This window comes from Canis lupus, chromosome 28 (assembly GCF_011100685.1).
Source record: "Canis lupus familiaris isolate Mischka breed German Shepherd chromosome 28, alternate assembly UU_Cfam_GSD_1.0, whole genome shotgun sequence".
Taxonomy (NCBI): Eukaryota; Metazoa; Chordata; class Mammalia; order Carnivora; family Canidae; genus Canis; species Canis lupus.
In genome coordinates, this window is record NC_049249.1 from 35544263 (window position 1) to 35561086 (window position 16824).

The 16824-nt window shown below is 48.0% G+C and overlaps 1 protein-coding gene across 2 annotated transcripts in view; it reads right to left on the reverse strand.

The window, feature by feature from the left end:
* ADAM12 (ADAM metallopeptidase domain 12) overlaps positions 1 to 16824 on the reverse strand; it is a 329385-nt gene that overhangs the window by 26542 nt on the left and 286019 nt on the right. For both annotated transcript variants that reach the window (XM_038579090.1, XM_038579089.1), the window contains exons 15-19: positions 9564 to 9672; positions 9259 to 9457; positions 7037 to 7114; positions 4085 to 4193; positions 627 to 762 (exon numbers count right to left, since the gene is read on the reverse strand). In XM_038579090.1, coding sequence (XP_038435018.1) covers positions 627 to 762; positions 4085 to 4193; positions 7037 to 7114; positions 9259 to 9457; positions 9564 to 9672 — 631 coding nt within the window. The remainder of the gene's footprint in view (positions 1 to 626; positions 763 to 4084; positions 4194 to 7036; positions 7115 to 9258; positions 9458 to 9563; positions 9673 to 16824) is intronic.

Here is a 16824-nt window from a genome sequence, read left to right on the forward strand (position 1 = left end):
CGATTTCGTTACTCCTAAACCAGTGTATTTCCCCTCTGGTTGACTCAACTTCTTGTTTTGTTCACTGTCACGCTCAAAAAATAATTGGCTTAACTTGAGTGGTAAATATGCAAAGGAAAAATTATCTAATATCCTTACAAGATTAAGAGATAAATATTGATTCCTGTCCCTCACCCCCCCCCACCCTGCCCAAAGCCACTAATCTGTGAAATCAGCTCTTGCAATCCATAGATACATGGCTTTGAGGCACCCGGGAGACATTTTGTAGAAAGCTGGCATTTCAGCAATAATGTCTTTGAATATATTTGGGTCAAAAGCTACCCCATTTGATGAAAATATTTTAACATCTCACGTCTTGTAAAAATTACTAATGTAAGGGCAAGAAAAAAATACATCAGTGGGACTCATCAACACCTTATGTATGTAATAAGGAGCAAAGAGTTTGGAGGCAAAGTGAAGGAGGCAGCTGGTCCGGCAGAGATTTTTTTTTTAAAAAACCAACACAATAGTTTTACCCTCTGAAAATCTGACCCCTTTCTTTGCGAAGGAAAACAAAGCAAGGAGCAGTTGGCTGCACATTCTTTCAAATGCCATTTCTGGACAAGATTGACCCAGACCCAGGGTACCTTAGCTTCTCAATGGTGGTTTTTTTATCTGTAAACAGCAGGCGTATTAGCGTCTTCCTTTTGAGATAAACTACAAATCCAGCAGCGAGAAGACACAGGATGGTCACCAGAACTCCTATGGTTAAACCCTGGTGATCTGAAACAAAACACATTTCACTCAGGCAAAGAGGCAATTATAACGAAATGTGGGAAGTATCCGATGCTGACATTTAGCAACGTGAGCTTTGAAGGAAGGAGGGAACAGAAACGGAGTAAACCCCTGAATGATGTGCTGATAAATTAGTCTTACTTCAAAGGTCAAGCCTGAGGTTTAGTCTGTGTCACCCACACGCATTTCTGACAACTCTGGAGCTTGATAAACAGGAACGTCCATAGTCTGGTAGGTGGGACCGCAGCCCTGGCCACATGCCGCCCCTCCCTCCGCCCACCGGCCACTGGGATGGCCACAGGGCCGACCGGACTGTGACCGCTGCAGCCCCCATCACAGAAACACTCCTCCCCACCCCACCCTTCTCTCATTCTTTAGCGCTGGAGTCTGTTTTTGCTTTGTTTTCTTGTATTTTCTTAGACCAAGACCTTATTTCTGGGTATTTTCAAAATAGAAGGTGGGGAAAAAAAAAAAAAAAAACTCCACACAACTCTTAGCTGAAAGGAGGTTTGGTTTTGTTAGATTTTGCCGTGTTTGTTATGTTAGGGACTCCAAATACAGCCTTTGGGGGGCGCGCCCCTCTCCCTGGCAGGGTGCTGTGTATTTTCTCCAAGAGAAGATCCCCTTTTCTGTGATTTGCCCCCATTGGTTCAGTACAAAGATACTGAGACCCCTCAAGGGTGTGGAAATGAAAGGAAAACTCAAACTTCTGACCACAGGAAGAGTCCTGGAGAGGACTGCCAGGATGGAGAGGAGCTGTATTTGCAATTCCCACTGCTCCCCAGAGTCCTTGAGAGCACAGATGTGGGTTCACTGGTCTCTGTTTCACCGTGAGCAACAACCAGGATGTGCTTCCCCCAGCAGCAGGCGAGCAACAGTCCCCCGAGGGCGCTGGTGGCAGCTGTGCAGGTGACAGCCCCTCCCCAGGCCCTCCGCACCCGCCCTGGCCTGGATGCTCGGAGGCTCCCGGCCAGGGCGGCTGCACTCCCACTCTGGGAGGGAACGCCTCACACCCTCTGTTTCTGGACTTTGTCCCCAGCTGACAAGTCCTATCAGGGACGCGTCTCAGCCTAAGTAAGGCAATCAACATGTGACAGTCTTGATTCCCTTGTTAGTGTTACTGGAAAAGCACTGCTTCTGGTTCCCTGGCCAGGATGTCATTCTTCTCAGACAGGGAGGCTCTGGCTAGAGTTCTGTTGTCTCTTAACAAAGCTAATGAAAAAAGTGAGCAGCAAGCGTCCCGAACCGCAATTTCCAGCTCCTCACAATCAATCCACATGTCTGAAGCTGAGCCGTTTAGCCCATCGAACATTTCCTAGGCCCCTAAAATGAACTTGGCTGTGCCTCCCGGGCCACCTGTCACTATCTGTTGCAGTGAAATTCCATCAAGCTGCTCGAGCCAGCAAACCGGGTCCCCCGGTCCAGTGCAAGCACCGAGTCCTGTGTGGCCGGCCCCCACCTCCCGCCTCGTCGGCCCACCTCCCTGAGTCCCATGGTCACCCCTCCCAAGGCAGTGCTCGTTGGTCCACGAGGGGCTCGCTCTGGGTCTCTGGGACCCGGAAGAGTGGCTGGTACGTGGCAGGTGCTTCATGAACACTGAGCCACGGTCAGGCTGGTGGGCCATGGGCGCAGGGGGCCCAGGACACGGTCCCCACTGGCCTCTTCGGTGTGTGTTTGAATGTACTTTCGCGAAGTAATGGTAGTAGTGAGCAGAGTCACTGCTCGCTTGTTTTCACTGTTGTAAATATTCTTACTCGCTACAACGGAGAGCTGGCGACTGTGGATTCGCTAGCCTACGTGAAGCCCCCCAGCCTGAATACCACGGCTCCTGCGTGTTCACACCAGAGACAGACCCAGAGCGCACTGGCCAATCCTCTCCCACCGCTTTCAGGGGTCATCTGGCTGACTTGGTGCGGGTGGAATGGTGGCCCCGTCAGATTAGAAACTAGAATCCTGCTAGTTTTGCAAGACAAAAGCTTCACGCTGTATGAGAATGTTAACTACGGTGCAGCAGGAGGGCAGTGGGCAGGGCGGAGAGGCCCAGTCAGGAAAGGGGAGGCTGGCCAGGCCTTGCTTTCCTACCACAGGGGGTGGCGGCCGGGGTGCTCCCTTGGACAGCAAGACTTTCTGTCCTTCCTGTGCTTGCTGCAGGGCCCAGGCCCAAGGGCAGGGCCACCTGGAGTCTCTGAGAGCCAGGTGGACACACAGCCCCGTTTAAGCAGAAGGACCATCAGGAACTTGGGGTCCCACCTCATGACACCGATTGTGCAGATATGCCCCCTGGCCGCGTCCTCCGTCCCCAGCGCTGCTCTCACTGCCTGGCCCTGCAGAGCACTGTCCTGTCTGTCATTTTGGAGATGTGGTGACGCTGCTGCTAGTCGCAGTGGGACTCGAGGACACACGATGGCCTCTGTAACCGCGTGAACCACTGTCTGGGCGTCTAAGCATCGTGGGTTCAGGTGAGCACGGAGGTGTCAGCACGAGTGGGCACTGTGCTGGCCCCTGCACCTTTCTGTCTTGTTTCTTTTACAAGGGACATCCCCCCAACTCGCCTCTTCACTGCCTGGCAGGTGCTCAGGAGAGAGCAATGCACCGGGAGACCCCGTTTAAGGTCATCTGGGGAGGAAAGAACTGGGCACCACACACGGCTGCTAGGAGGGAGATGGGCTGGGTCTCCATCTTCCTGTGGGACTTGGGGTAAGTTACTTAACTTCCCTGAGCTTCAGGTCCTTTCTATGTAAAGAGCGAAGAAGAAGACTGACTTGGGAGCTATGCGAGGATCCCAGGAGATCATGAAATGCCCAGCAAGGTGCCTGCGCATGGCAACCGCTCAGTGAACAGAAGCCCCTGCTTTCCCCACCGCTGGTGCTGGGACCATGAACCTTCACTGCTGAGGAGGTGTCTCTCTAGAGTGGGCTTTAGAAGACATTTGGTCCTCAGTGGGCGGAGGCTGGGCCGTGCAAAGTGCTTCCATCCCACACTGGAGCTCACGCCCCCCTGGCAGTCTGCTGTTGAAATGACCTTAGCTGGCCAAGGTGTCACAGGTGAACAAGGGACAGAGTCCGCCTCTCGGCCGGAGCAGAGTGAGGAGTGTCCGCAAAGGCCAGGGCGGCACAGCGCCTGGACAAAGGCCTCAGGCGTGTCAGGCCCTCGCGGGTGTCCCCTGGCTTCCCGCGGGTGGGGCACACCTGCATTGGCTCCGTCTTGCTCGCACGGCTCCGGGCCTGGCTGCCCACGGCCCCTCCCCGCCCCCCTGGGTCACTCAGCACCACCACCCCCCCCCGCCCCGGGATGCACCGGCCCTGCTCACCTGCTCGCCGGACCGGGCCGCTGTCTGTGCTTCCCCCGAAGCCAAACTTGTCACAGAAGGGAGGCGCCCAGTGGGCCTCGCAGTGGCAGTTCTTCCGGTTGTTACACACCTGTCGGGGCCACAGGGAGGAGGATGCCCAGGGAGAAGCAGCATTAGAGCCCACCCTCCGCGTGGGCGGCCGTAAAGCTTTGAGTCCTAACTGCAGCCACACCAAAGCAAAGGCCCTGTGGCCAGAGTCCCCATGGAGCAACGACCGAGCCAGATGCAGAAACGCCACTGTGAGCGTGAACCCGAAGCGTAGCACCGCACAGGCGAGACCAGAGCCCGGGGCTGCGAATGTGACATAACCTGCCAGTTGGCAGCTGTTAGGGGAGTGATGGAGATTTGGGGGGCTCATCTACTACCTCCCACTCCTTTCTTTCTCAGTAATTGCTCTGTCCCTCTTTTTCAATTCAGGGTCTCCCCATGTACCCCCTCTCCCCCCAACTCTCCAAGGTGAGGAGTGATCCTGGCTGTGGAATCCGAGCCCCCAGGCATCACGGGCCTGACAGCCCCTGGGCACAGCCCTGCCTCCTGCAGGCACAAAGCTGGACAGGCTGGCACACCTGCGCCCACTTCTCAGGCTTGAAATACCCACCTCCCCCTGGCAGCTTCCCAGCTGTGGCTCCCGGCCCTGCACACCAGACACAGCTTAGCAAACCCCTGGTGTCTCCATGACGTGAGGAAGTGGCCCTCGCATGTCAGGAAGGGGGTGCTGAGAAAGCAGGAGGATGGGCTTCGCCTTGGGGGGCCCTGACTGCATAGCCCAGCTTGGAGACCAGAGTGCTCCAGGGAGGGCCAGCTCCAGCTCGCCTGGTTGGCAGGGGTGACCGGTGGGCGCTGCATTGGCTGTTGGACTTGTGGTTACTACACGTGGAACTCACCGAGCTCCTGCACGAGCCCGTGGGCTGTGAGCACGAAAACAAGAGGATATTATTGCTCTGAAAAGTGGGGTGTCTGCTGGATGCATGCCCAGGTACATGGATATGGGCAAGTGGCTAAAAAGAATCTCTGACCAATTCGGAATGGGTGGGACACCTGCGAATGGCCGGGACAGAAGGATTGTGTACTCGTGTTGCTTCTGAGTGTCCAAGTTTCTCTTTCACTTAAAAGCAAATTCTACATCCTGGATGATGCGCTTTGGGTGGTTGATATAAGGATGTCGGTGCAGAGCCACAGCCAGTACGCCTGCCCCGAAGGCCCCAGCTCTGCATCAAAATATTACTGGATGGGGCCAAATATGTGCTTTTATATTTTAAGGCAGAAATCAAATATTTGGGGCAGCCTGGGTGGCTCAGCAGTTTAGCACTGCCTTTGGCCCAGGGCATGATCCTGGAGTCCCAGGATCGAGTCCCGTATTGGGCTACCCACATAGGGCCTGCTTCTCCCTCTGCCTGTGTCTCTGCCTCTCTCTCTTTGTGTCTCTCATGAATAAATAAAATCTTTAAAAAAAAAGAAATCAGTATTTGGAGGATATGTCTCATTTGTGATGTTTTCCTGCTTTCACTGATTTTTTTTTTTGATGATTCAACCATCTGTTCCAATTGCTTAAAATAAGACCGACAATCATGATAACCTGCAGTAAGTTGGAAAGTATATCCCCACAGAGCTAAAGCCATGCAGAATTAATCACTGAGTAGCGTGGCGATGCCGCATCGGAGCATCTTGCCTGGTTCTCAAAGATGCTACTGTTGACGTGCCACCCACCGGGATTCGGGCCCTGTCCTGCCCACACCATTTTGCACGGTCTCCCAGTATAGACCAGAGCCATTTGCCCTTTTTGCAGGGAGATTGGCAGCCCCGCCACCCTATTTGGAGGCACTGCTGGTGAGTCTGGTCTCACTGGGGGAAGGACTGTAGTCATGTTTCTTGTCACCAAGTCACGGCAGCTGCTCCACCAACCCAGACAATGTGGGCTTTTCCTTTTCAACACGTGGATGGGGGCCTAGGGATGTTGTAAAGCCAGGGCCCAGCACTACTACTAACTGGTCATGTAACCTTGGACAGGCACTACCACCACTCGGGCCTGGCCTCCTTCATAGTAAGGCTGCCCCGCATCATCTCTTAAAGCCATTAGAAAGAAATCTATGATCCAACGAAGACTTGAAAAGATTTCACTTTATATTGACAGTCAGCTACCCTCACAGTCAACAAACCCATCCGAGACGGCACTGCAATCCTTCATGGTTACGGCGCAATAGTCGTTTTATGAAAACCTCCATAATTCTATGTTAGAGTCACTGGCGAGTGTCTGTACGTTTTAAAAATAGAACTGAGAGCATGATTTCTGCACAAAAGGTTTCAGAAAAACAAATGAACCACTGGCATGGCTAATCAAGATTAATACGATTCCATTGGAAATAATTAAGCCCATCAGGAAAAATAAATTATGTTTTAAACAATTAGAGTCCACTTCTCTCCTTGAAAAAAAAATTCTCTGAACTAAAATAACAGCCTTCTTGAGTTGAAATGCATTGTATGTGATTTCAAGAACATGTGGTCAGTGTGTTCTGTCTCCTTTGTTTTAATTCCTTTTGGAAGTATTTCAGTTCAGACACATATTCCGAATCTTGGTTGAAAGAGGGACAGCTCTGTTTGAAACATTAATGCAAAATCCTTTATGCAGGAAGGTTAGCTTTAAAATTTACTTTGAAGATGACAAAGTCCCTTTTTTAAAATCACAGGATGTTAATTTGAAAGCTAATTACTGCTCAATCTGATTTTCTTTGTTAAGTAAAAGTCACATTTCTGATGCTATGTAAAGGTCAAAAAAATTAGTGTCTTTAGAGGAAAACATTGAGGCAACTGCTATATATATTTTTTAAAGTTATGGATTACATAATCCTTTGCAAATGAATGATTTGGTGCATATCTTGATAGGGACTGGCTATAAAAGGCAGTTCAGGCGCTCACCCCTCTCTGGTGGCACTGCATCACGCACTCGTGGACGCCGAAGACGCTCACGTTCTGACACCGACGATTGAGGCAGATCTGCAGGAGGAGGAAAGCACGGTAAATTTCTCAGCCCCTTTCCAACCACATGTGCACATCTGTGATTTAAAAAGGGAAAGCAAAGAGGAGTCTGAGGAAGATGATCTTCTTTCGGCTCATATGGAGGCCACGCTATGTGGCGCTTTCTGTTTGACTCGCAACCTGGATCCTGATGCCCGCCTCCAGACTCCGCACATGTCAGCACTCAGGTCAGTGTGACTCAGGTCAATGTGAGTTGGGCCAGTGTGGTGCTTCATACGGTTTCAGCCAATTATGAGATTATGAAAACTGACTTTTGCTTAGAGCTAACAATGAAATCTGTGAAATACAGCAACTCTCTGCCCACCCCCCCTGCCCCTCTCAACTGGCCCCCTGACCTGTCCCTTCCATTAAAAGATACAGGGGAGGAGAAATGCACCAGCCTTTTGCCTGGGGCCTATGTAGACTCTGAGACTCCAAGCATCCAAGGTCCAAGAACCTTTTAAAGGAGATATTGAAACATGGGAAATTTTCCAAATTACTGACTGACAAGTACTATCATTGATGACGTAAACCATCAACAGATATGCTCAGCAGAGGAAAACAGACAGCTCCCTGGTGTTTACCAAGTCTTTGCAGAGGCAGTAATTTGCTAAATGACACTGGGCTAGTTGCAAGAGTTTAGTCTCATTTTAAAGGCACATAATATACTCCAGACTCAAAGGATCAGGCCCTTCATCTTCCAGAAGATGTTACAAATTAGTGAAGGCAGAGGAAGAGATGTCTAATTTTTAGATTGCAGAAGCATTTTGAGTCGAGTAGAACCTTCCTATGGGAAGTTCACCATCTGACCCCAACAGCTTGTGGGAGGCACTAGTGACACCCTTTGAAAGAAGTGCCAGCCCAAGCAATGCCGAGCACTGCCGGGAATCTCAGCCAAGAGGACGGTCACATTCCAGCTGAGAGAAGTAACTGAGTTCACAGAGAAAACAGCGGGAGCCCGGTCAGAATCCCAGTGTATGGGTGCTGCCCTCCTCCCAGCCCACGAGCAATGCCGAGGATGGCTTTCAAAGAGCCAGTGTTCTGCAGAAATGTGGATCAAAGCACATTTAATCTTGCATGTGGAGGGGAAAAAACCTCATTGATAAATTGAGCCCTTGGAGTTTTGGTGTTCAGATGCACCTGGTGCTGGCTGTTCAGACTACAGTTTAAAAAATGAGTGTCATTCTAATGTCAAGGTCTGAATATAATCTAACATGTGTGGTTAAGGTGAGCCCTGGAATGTATATTGTGTTTCTCATATCATCATCCCACTTCCTTAGGGATGAAGCCTTTGTGGCTCAGGGTACACGGGGGTTGGGGGGTGGGGTGGGGAGGGAACGGGGTGAGGGTACAGAATCCTTGCCCTAGGGAATTGAATCTGTGTCTTTCTATTCATGTTTGTGAATGATTTCATAATCATTTTGAAGGTGGGGGGGGTTCCTAAGAAAAACAGGTGGGGGCTTATTAATCTTCTTTCCTAAAATGTATTACTAAAGTTGCTTTCATTTAGCCTGATGAGAAAGTTTGGTGAGAAATATCAATGCAGCAGAATGTTAAAAATCTCAATTTCTTTTTTTTTTTCATATTTTACTTTCTTTCTAAACCCTCAATTATCTCAGCCCTCCTTTCCCCTCTAGTCTCTAAAAGAACTCCCTTCAGCTTCAAGCTGATCCTATCTCTTCCCCCTCTCCTATTCTCTCTATGAGGGTCTTTGAAAATACATCTCACTTCCCGTTCTGTCCAGGTGAGAACAAGCCCTCACTGTGCCAAAAACCAAGGCCACATTTCCAAAAACAATATAATATGCTACTGTGTTTCCTTCCAAAGTAATTTCCTGGCTGGAAACACTCACGACACCCAGAGTGCAGAAATGACTTATTAACACTTAAAGGCTGAGAAACCAAGCTTGAGTTTCCCCAATCTGCATCTCCATGGTCAGGCCAGGATCTAGGATTTATTAACTTTACCTTCTAAGTGCAAAGAACTGGATTCCAGAGACAAAGTTCTAGGAAGGAGTGGATTTAGGAAAACAAACCTCCTAAATCCATGTTTGGACAGGACGTTTCTCAACGGGCCCCCTTCCAGACTTACACAGATGATGCGAGTGAACATTTGGGTCTTACTTTTCCATCTGCACACTTTGTGCCGGCAAGCACAAGCCCGGGGTCCGGCATGTCATCGCCCAAGTACACATGGGTCCCGCGGCACAGAATCCGACCTCCTTCCTGCAGTGGGATGTTTGTTTCTATGGAAACAGCATTGGTACCGATGACGGGCCGGCTGGCACCTCCTTGACACTGGATTTTTCCGCATTTAGCATCTCTGGAAGGGCAAGAATAAACAGTCCCCAGGGAGGGAAAGTTTGGAACCAGCCCTGAGAACCTAGGAAGTTCAAAGTGACAGCGGGCTCAGGCCGCGGATCCCGTACCTCATCTCACATTTGGCAAAGGAGCTCTTGGAGTGTTTGCCACAGTTGCCATAAGGGTCACCTGCAGAGTTGACTCTCTCAAAGCAGATCCCAGGGGCAGGTTTAGCGCCTGAAATGGAAGCAAAGCAGCACTGTCACCTCCTGCAAGTATTTTTAATATTTGCCTTTGAACAGCACTGGGCTTTCCGGTTAAGAGGAGATGAGTTTGGTGTTGGGAGAAACCATGCCTGGTATCTCAGTTGACTCCTGGTATGAACTGGCCATGGAAGCCTAGCATCCTCTCCTGGCTCCACTCAGAGCAAAGCCTGCATTTCGTAGCTCACTCTTCTCAAAGGCTGCTCTCTGGGCCCAGGGCACGTGCAGCTTCTCAGGCGATGTGACCTGGCTGCAGGACCAGATCTGATCCAGCACAGAAAGGAGGTGGCTAGATGGCAGCAGGGACAGGGGAGCTTGCTCTCTTTAACAGCATCCTACACAATTCTAGTGAGAAAATGCAAGGTAGAGCAGGCTCCAAGGAATAATGATGACTGTGTGGGGACGTGGGGATGGGGGGAGAAATAGAGAATAAACAACACAGAGATCTTATACAACATTTTCAGTCTATAAGGCTCCCTATAAGAGCAAGCATGGGACACTTGGTGGCTCAGTGGTTGAGCGTCTGTCTTGGCTCAGGTCATGATCCCAGGGTCCTGGGATCAAGTCCTACATCAGGCTTCCTGAGGAGAGCCTGCTTCTCCTTCTGCCTGTGTCTCTGCCTCTGTGTGTCTCGCAGGAATAAATAAAATCTTATAAAAAGAGTAATCACTAGCTTCCATTAGTGCCTATGTTAGCAAGGCAGAGTGCTCTCAGAGGCCAGGGAGGCAAAATTCCTGATAGTCATTTTGCACAGAAAGACAGTACCTGGCAGAGAGGAACATGGGAGCCAGAGAGCTCAGGACATGGCCATTCTTAGCACATCTTTTGGCCAAGGGAAGAGTGAGCCTATGCTCTGGGGCTTGTACTGCCAAAAATTTGGAGGGTTTTTAGATCCTATGTGTAACAACCCCTGTTGAAGACTATATGAAGAATTCAGGAAAAGAGGTTAAATGTGTGGCTTAAAGCTGTATAGTGGGGCCACCTGAGGGTAGAGCTCAGCCTATCCCCTCTGGTGCTCTGAGGTGTATCGAGGCCTCACCTGTACCGGGCCCTACATGGGCCTTGAGGACAGACAGCAGAAGACCTGACATGCATGCACCCCCTGCTGCTGAGTGGAGAGACAGGCAGGTGCACATGGGTAACAGGGGAAGAGCCAGGATATTTACTCGCATGCCGCCCAAGGGACCCCAGGGATAGGTAGATATGGGATATAGAGCTACTGCTGATAGAACGGCTTCATTCCCTCTTTCCTTGCCTCAGGAGACCAGGATAAAGGAGCACCAGCAGTGTCTGGTGGATGCTAAGCTCTAGGAACTGGGTAGACAGACTTGATACTGCTCTGTCATCGATGCTGTTTTGATTCTACGTAGGTCCTGTCACTCTTGCTTTTACCAAGCAATTTATCTTCTGGGAAATGTGGTCACTTAAAAAAAAAAAAAGCAAAACTTTGCTGCAATTCGAATGTGTCCATTGATAAATTTGTTTTCCTTACAAGGAAAAAGAGATAAAAGAGATTTGTGTGTGTGTGTGTGTGTGTGTGTGTGTGTGTGTGTGTGTATGGATAGAAATTTCCAAGCAGTTTCAGACACATGAGCTTACAAACAGCTGGAAGGTAGGACTGGATGGGGGCTGGACTGGGGTGTGCAGAAAGGTAAGACCAGGAGAGAGAAAGAGGGAAAGAGACTGGTCTCTACAGAGATTTAAAACCAAGGGGCAAATTTGATGTACGAATACCCCATAAAGTGGCTAAATCATGGCCGGAAACCAAGCAAAGGGATACAAACAGTATTTAAACAAGTATAAAACATTTTAAAGAGAAAACAAATGCTAGGTCACTGCTTGGGAATCTGGACATGGGATTTTGACAAAACTGGGTCTAGGGCAGGGGGAGGGAAGGCTTGGGGTTTTAATGCCCCAAATGCCAATGGGCTGTATGGCTTAGGAAACCAGGTACACATGTGATAGAATGACTGTAACATCCCTGGAGGCTATAACACGGTATTTGTGTTTCCTGGTAACTGTGAAGCACTGTGCATGCCCAGGTAGAAGCCACCACACGGTTAAGGAGAGTTGCTACTTTCCCACAGAGACAACCGCACAGCAATGTTGATGGTCGATTTGAACATGCGAATTTTTAGCAACATGAATGACAGAGTCAAGAGTCTTACAACATACTGTCAATTAACTTGACGAGAAATATTGGAAAGTCCTGTTTTAGTGAAGAAATATTACTTTTTCTTTTACTGTCTTCTATCGCGAAACAACACTATTCAGCTTCTTTACATTTCTCTTTGGTCTCAAGATCTTTGGTCAACCAACCTTTGACAAAGGTGCTAAGAAAGCACAACTGGGAAATGGTAATCTCTTTGATAAATGGTGTTGGGAAAAATGGATATCCACATGCAGAAAAATAAACTGGACCCTTATCTTCTACCAGTCACAAAAATTAACTAAAAAAATGGGAGTAGTGACTCAAGTGTTAAGACTTGAAACTATAAAACTGCAAGAAGAAAACATAAGGGAAAAGCTCCTTGACATTGGTCTTGGCAAAGATTTCTTGGACACGACGCCAAAAGCACAGGCAACAAAAACAAAAATAGACAAGTGGAACTACATTGGACTAAAAAGCTTATGCATGGTAAAGGAAACATAATCAACCAAATGAAAGGCAGCCTACAGAATGGGAGGAAATATTTGCAAACCGTCTGACAAAAGGTTAATACATGAAATATATAGGGAAGTCCTACAACTCAATAGCAAAAAATCCCAAATAACCAGATTAAAGAATGAGCGAAAGAACTGAATAGACAGGTCTTCATAGAAGATGTACCAATGGCCAATTATATGAAGAGATGCTCAAGCTCACTGATTACTGGGGAGATGCAAATCAAAAGCACAATGAGATACCAGTTCACACCAGTTAGAATGGCTGGTATGAAAAAAGCAAAAGATAACAAGTGTTGGCAGGGGTGTCGAGAAAGGAAGCACTTGCTCCCTTGTCCCATTCATTGTGGGGATGCAAAGTGGAGACAGCCTTTGCAGAAAACAGCATGGAAATCCCTCAAAAAATTAAAAATAGGACCACCATAACATCAATAGTCCCACTTCTAGGTATATATCCCAGGAAACTGAAATTGGGATCTTGAAGAGATACCTAAACTCCCATGTTCACTGCAAAATTATTCACACTGCCCAAGATGTGGGACCAAACTGTGTCTCTTGATGGATCAATAGATAAAAATATAAAATATAAAAATATAAAATATAAAAATATAAAATGTATATACTACATTTGTAGTATATACACACTACTGAAGACTATTCAGGCTTAAAACATAAGGAAATCCTGCCATTTGAAACAACATGGATAAACGTGGATGACATGAGTCTAGTGAAGTCAGACACAGAAAGACAAATACTGCACAATCTCACTTGTATGTGGAATCTAAAAAAATAGAACTGATAAAGGCAGACAGCAGAATGGTGGTGGCCAAGGGGCTGGGGGGAGGAGGGAGGAGGCCATGGGGAGGTCTTGGTCAAAGAGTACAATGTTTCACTTATGCAAAGTCAATCCTAGAAATCTGCTGTACAGATTCTATAGTTAATACTATAGTTAATAATATTATATTGTACACTTAAAATTTTGCCAAGAGGGTAGATCTTATGCTAAGCGTTCTCTGTCTCTCACACACATGAAGGGGTTGGGAAGCATCTTTTGGAGGTGATGAATATGTTTATGGCATCGACTGTGGTGACGGTTTCATGGATGTATACTTCTCTCCAAACTCATCAAGCTGTATACGTTAAATACCTACAGCTTCTTGTATGTCAATCACATCCCAATAAAGTGGTTTAAAAACAAGTCTGTTTTCCACAGCACGTCCTCTGTATTTCTAGCTCATTTGGATGCTGACCTTTTTACTCTGTTGTGATGCTGTCACCGGAAATCTTATTTTTAGGTACAAATACCCATTCCTCCAACAGTGAGTCTTTTGCTTTTGCTTTTTTTTTTTTTTTTTTCTATTTGCTCAGCAGGTGTATATTCATGATCACCATAACCTAATCATTCTTCCTGTTGCTTGTCAAAGTGATCTTTTAAAAGGTCTTTTACCAGAATAAAAAAAAACAAGTGGAGGCATGAAGTCACACCTTAGGAATAATTAAACGTGTGATAAATGTCCTTGTTCTTTCTTAAACCCAATTTTGTCAGTCAACTCCAGTGAATCTCCTAAACAGCACTGATCGACATTCCCGAGACACAATGTCCCTTTCTGACCGGACTATGAGAGTCGAAAGATACGATTGAGAGATTGAGAAGTTGGTAGCAAATCTTTCTTTATGATGGAAAATTTTTTTGGAGAAAACCATGCTTTATATCTGGCCATGTGTGGCAAGGAAACAATGAATGTTTATCAAATTTTAATACTTTTGGAAGGCCTCCTCCCTGTTGGTCTCTCTAATCAGCCATGCTGCAGAGTTGGAGGAGCAAGGACTCGGGACTGAGAATGACGTAGGCTGATCTGGTGTCAACCTCACATACCAAGAGGCCCTCGCAAAGTCATATATGCTCTAGAGACTCTCTTCCCTCATTTGTCAAATGGGGACAAGGCCATCACCTGACTCAAAGGTGCTGAGACTCAATGAGTCCCTGACATGTGACAGGCACTCAGTAAACCTGAATTACAATAAAGAGCAGCCACTGATCATGGGGAAGAGGAAATCTGGCTCCTGGGCATTAAGAATGGGAGAACGTGTGAGGGAGAAGAGAGCTCCTTGGTCCTGGCCATGTTTACAACAGTTACCATATTTGAAAGTTCAGGATTATGTCCACAAGGGCTTTACATCTGTGTCCTTCATGGATGACTGTCCCCAGGGCCTAGCACATCATAGGAAACCAATGAAGAGTGCTGAATGACTGGGTAAGTAATTCCTGAACCCATCTTGGGACACAGAGGGGTAAGAGAATCACCTAATCTGAAACCTTGGGAGGTTGTGTACACACTTTGTATATTAAATAAAAAGTACAGTTGTAGCTCAAGGATTTCAAGTTCCCTACACTTCTCCCCTCCTTACTCATTTCAGTGAGTGAGGGTCCCCACTGCCCTAAGCCTTGTGCTTATTCTGGGCACCCTCCTAGCCTCCTCTGAGCTGAGCCTCCAGAGCCCTATATCACTGCATATGTACATGGCACCATCCTGAAAGAGGCAGTAGGAGATCTCAAGTATAGACTCTTGAGTCTGAGTCCTTTCTATACTCCGGGGACAAAGGTCACCGTCCCTGTAATTACTTTCCTCCCCCTTAAACAAACCAGCACACACACTTTAAATGAATGAGCCTAGTTTGGATCACCAACAGGTCATCTGTTGGGTACCCCCACTATTAGGTATTGTGTGGGGTCCAGCATGCATATCTTTAATCCTTATAACCATCCTGTAAGGTCTACATATCCCATTGCACAGATGTAAACACAAGGCTCGGTGTTCTAGCAACTTGCTGAAGATGATAATGCTGAGTAAGTGGTAAAGGTGGACTTGACTCATGGACTTAAGCCGAAGTCCATGACCTTTCTATTCAGCTACAATCCCGTGTGCTGCCTCCACCTTAGATACCACCTAATTGGCAACAGACTCCTGTCTCTGCTGTTCCTTTCGCTCCAGAACCACCAGTCAACTCCTGTAATCTACCGTTCATGGGTGTAGCTGTAACTGCACCAAATCTTTTTTAGAGGATAACTTGAAGGCTGCAATACTGGCCACCGCAGGCTTATTTCTCAGGTAATGGTAATGAACTAAACTGGGTGACCTACCCTCGAGTCTGAGCACACTCAATGGGGGGAGGGGGTCTTCCTCCAAGAGGGGAGCGATGGGGAGGCACAGTAAACATATTTATGCCTCTTTGTTGAATATCTACTGACCCAGGAAAAGAAATGAAAAACCTTGAATAACCTGAAAACTTCTGTGGGCAGAAGGCAGTCCAAAAAGAAGCAAAGCTGGGTAGAGTTTGGCCAGTGAAATTTATTCCCCTCTGGTATGAATCTGCCCAGTGGTTTGAACTATGCCGCTTTCTAGAGGTTAACTTTCCGTCTTCTCCTGGAAACCAATACCGGTTATTCATTTCAGGTCTCACCCAAAACTTGAGCGTAGGAGCAAGAGTTGCCAGGTCACATTTTACCATGGGTGAATTAGCAGGATGCCTCCTTGGTGGGACATGGCAATGACACTGCTTGCCATAAAATGGCAAACAACAACAACAACAAAAAACAAAAACCAAACTCCAAACAAAACCCCTCACATTTGGAAGGAAAAATAGGTCATGCTTCATTAGCTACATAAACTTGGGGACAGGCTAGATCTCTCCCTCTCTCTCTGTGAAGTCAAAGACCAGAGTGGATACTCAATGCCTGTCATGTGGTCTTCGCTTATCTGGAAAACTCACGGAAAGCACACAATTGTGAGTAATTCATGATCAACCGCGACACAAGAGCTTTTGCATTCTCCATCCTCAAGCACTTAGGGACTGACAACTTTCATCAAAGCTCAGAAATGGCTATTTTAACTTGGTGGGAGGGGGATGGTGAGCAGCAGCAGGTGAGAGGAGAAGGGGGCAGAACCATGTTGATGATGCTTGTTCTCATCCAGCTGGGCTTGCCTTTCCTACCCTGGAGTCTCCGTGTTGGGATGAGAAATCTGAGTGGAAAAACATGGATGTTTAAAGGCCAAGAGGCTTAAGACGAATGAAGCTGATTTTAGAAGTAGTATAAGCTGTTGAGACTTGACTCAGATCACAACCTGCCCTGCTGCTGCCCCACCTCAAATTTCAGGCCATAGGACAGTGCCACGCAGGGCTCTGTGCCACCTCCTGGGGCCAGCAAGCTTCCAGCTCGGGGTTGGGCACCACTCGGCACCGGCCCACGCACCCTCTGAAGTGGGGGGTAATCTCTCTCACAGGAGAGCCTGTGCGGTGGGAGGGGCTCCCTCTGGCGAGTGTGAGACTCCAGTTTGGCCAGAGGGCTCCGTGTCACAGGTCATTAGATTGGGTCTGTGATGGATGCATGACCAGGGCCAGGTAAATTAGCATCTTCCTTGGAACCTGGCTGCTGGGGCCGGTTGGCTGAGGGTCCTGGGCT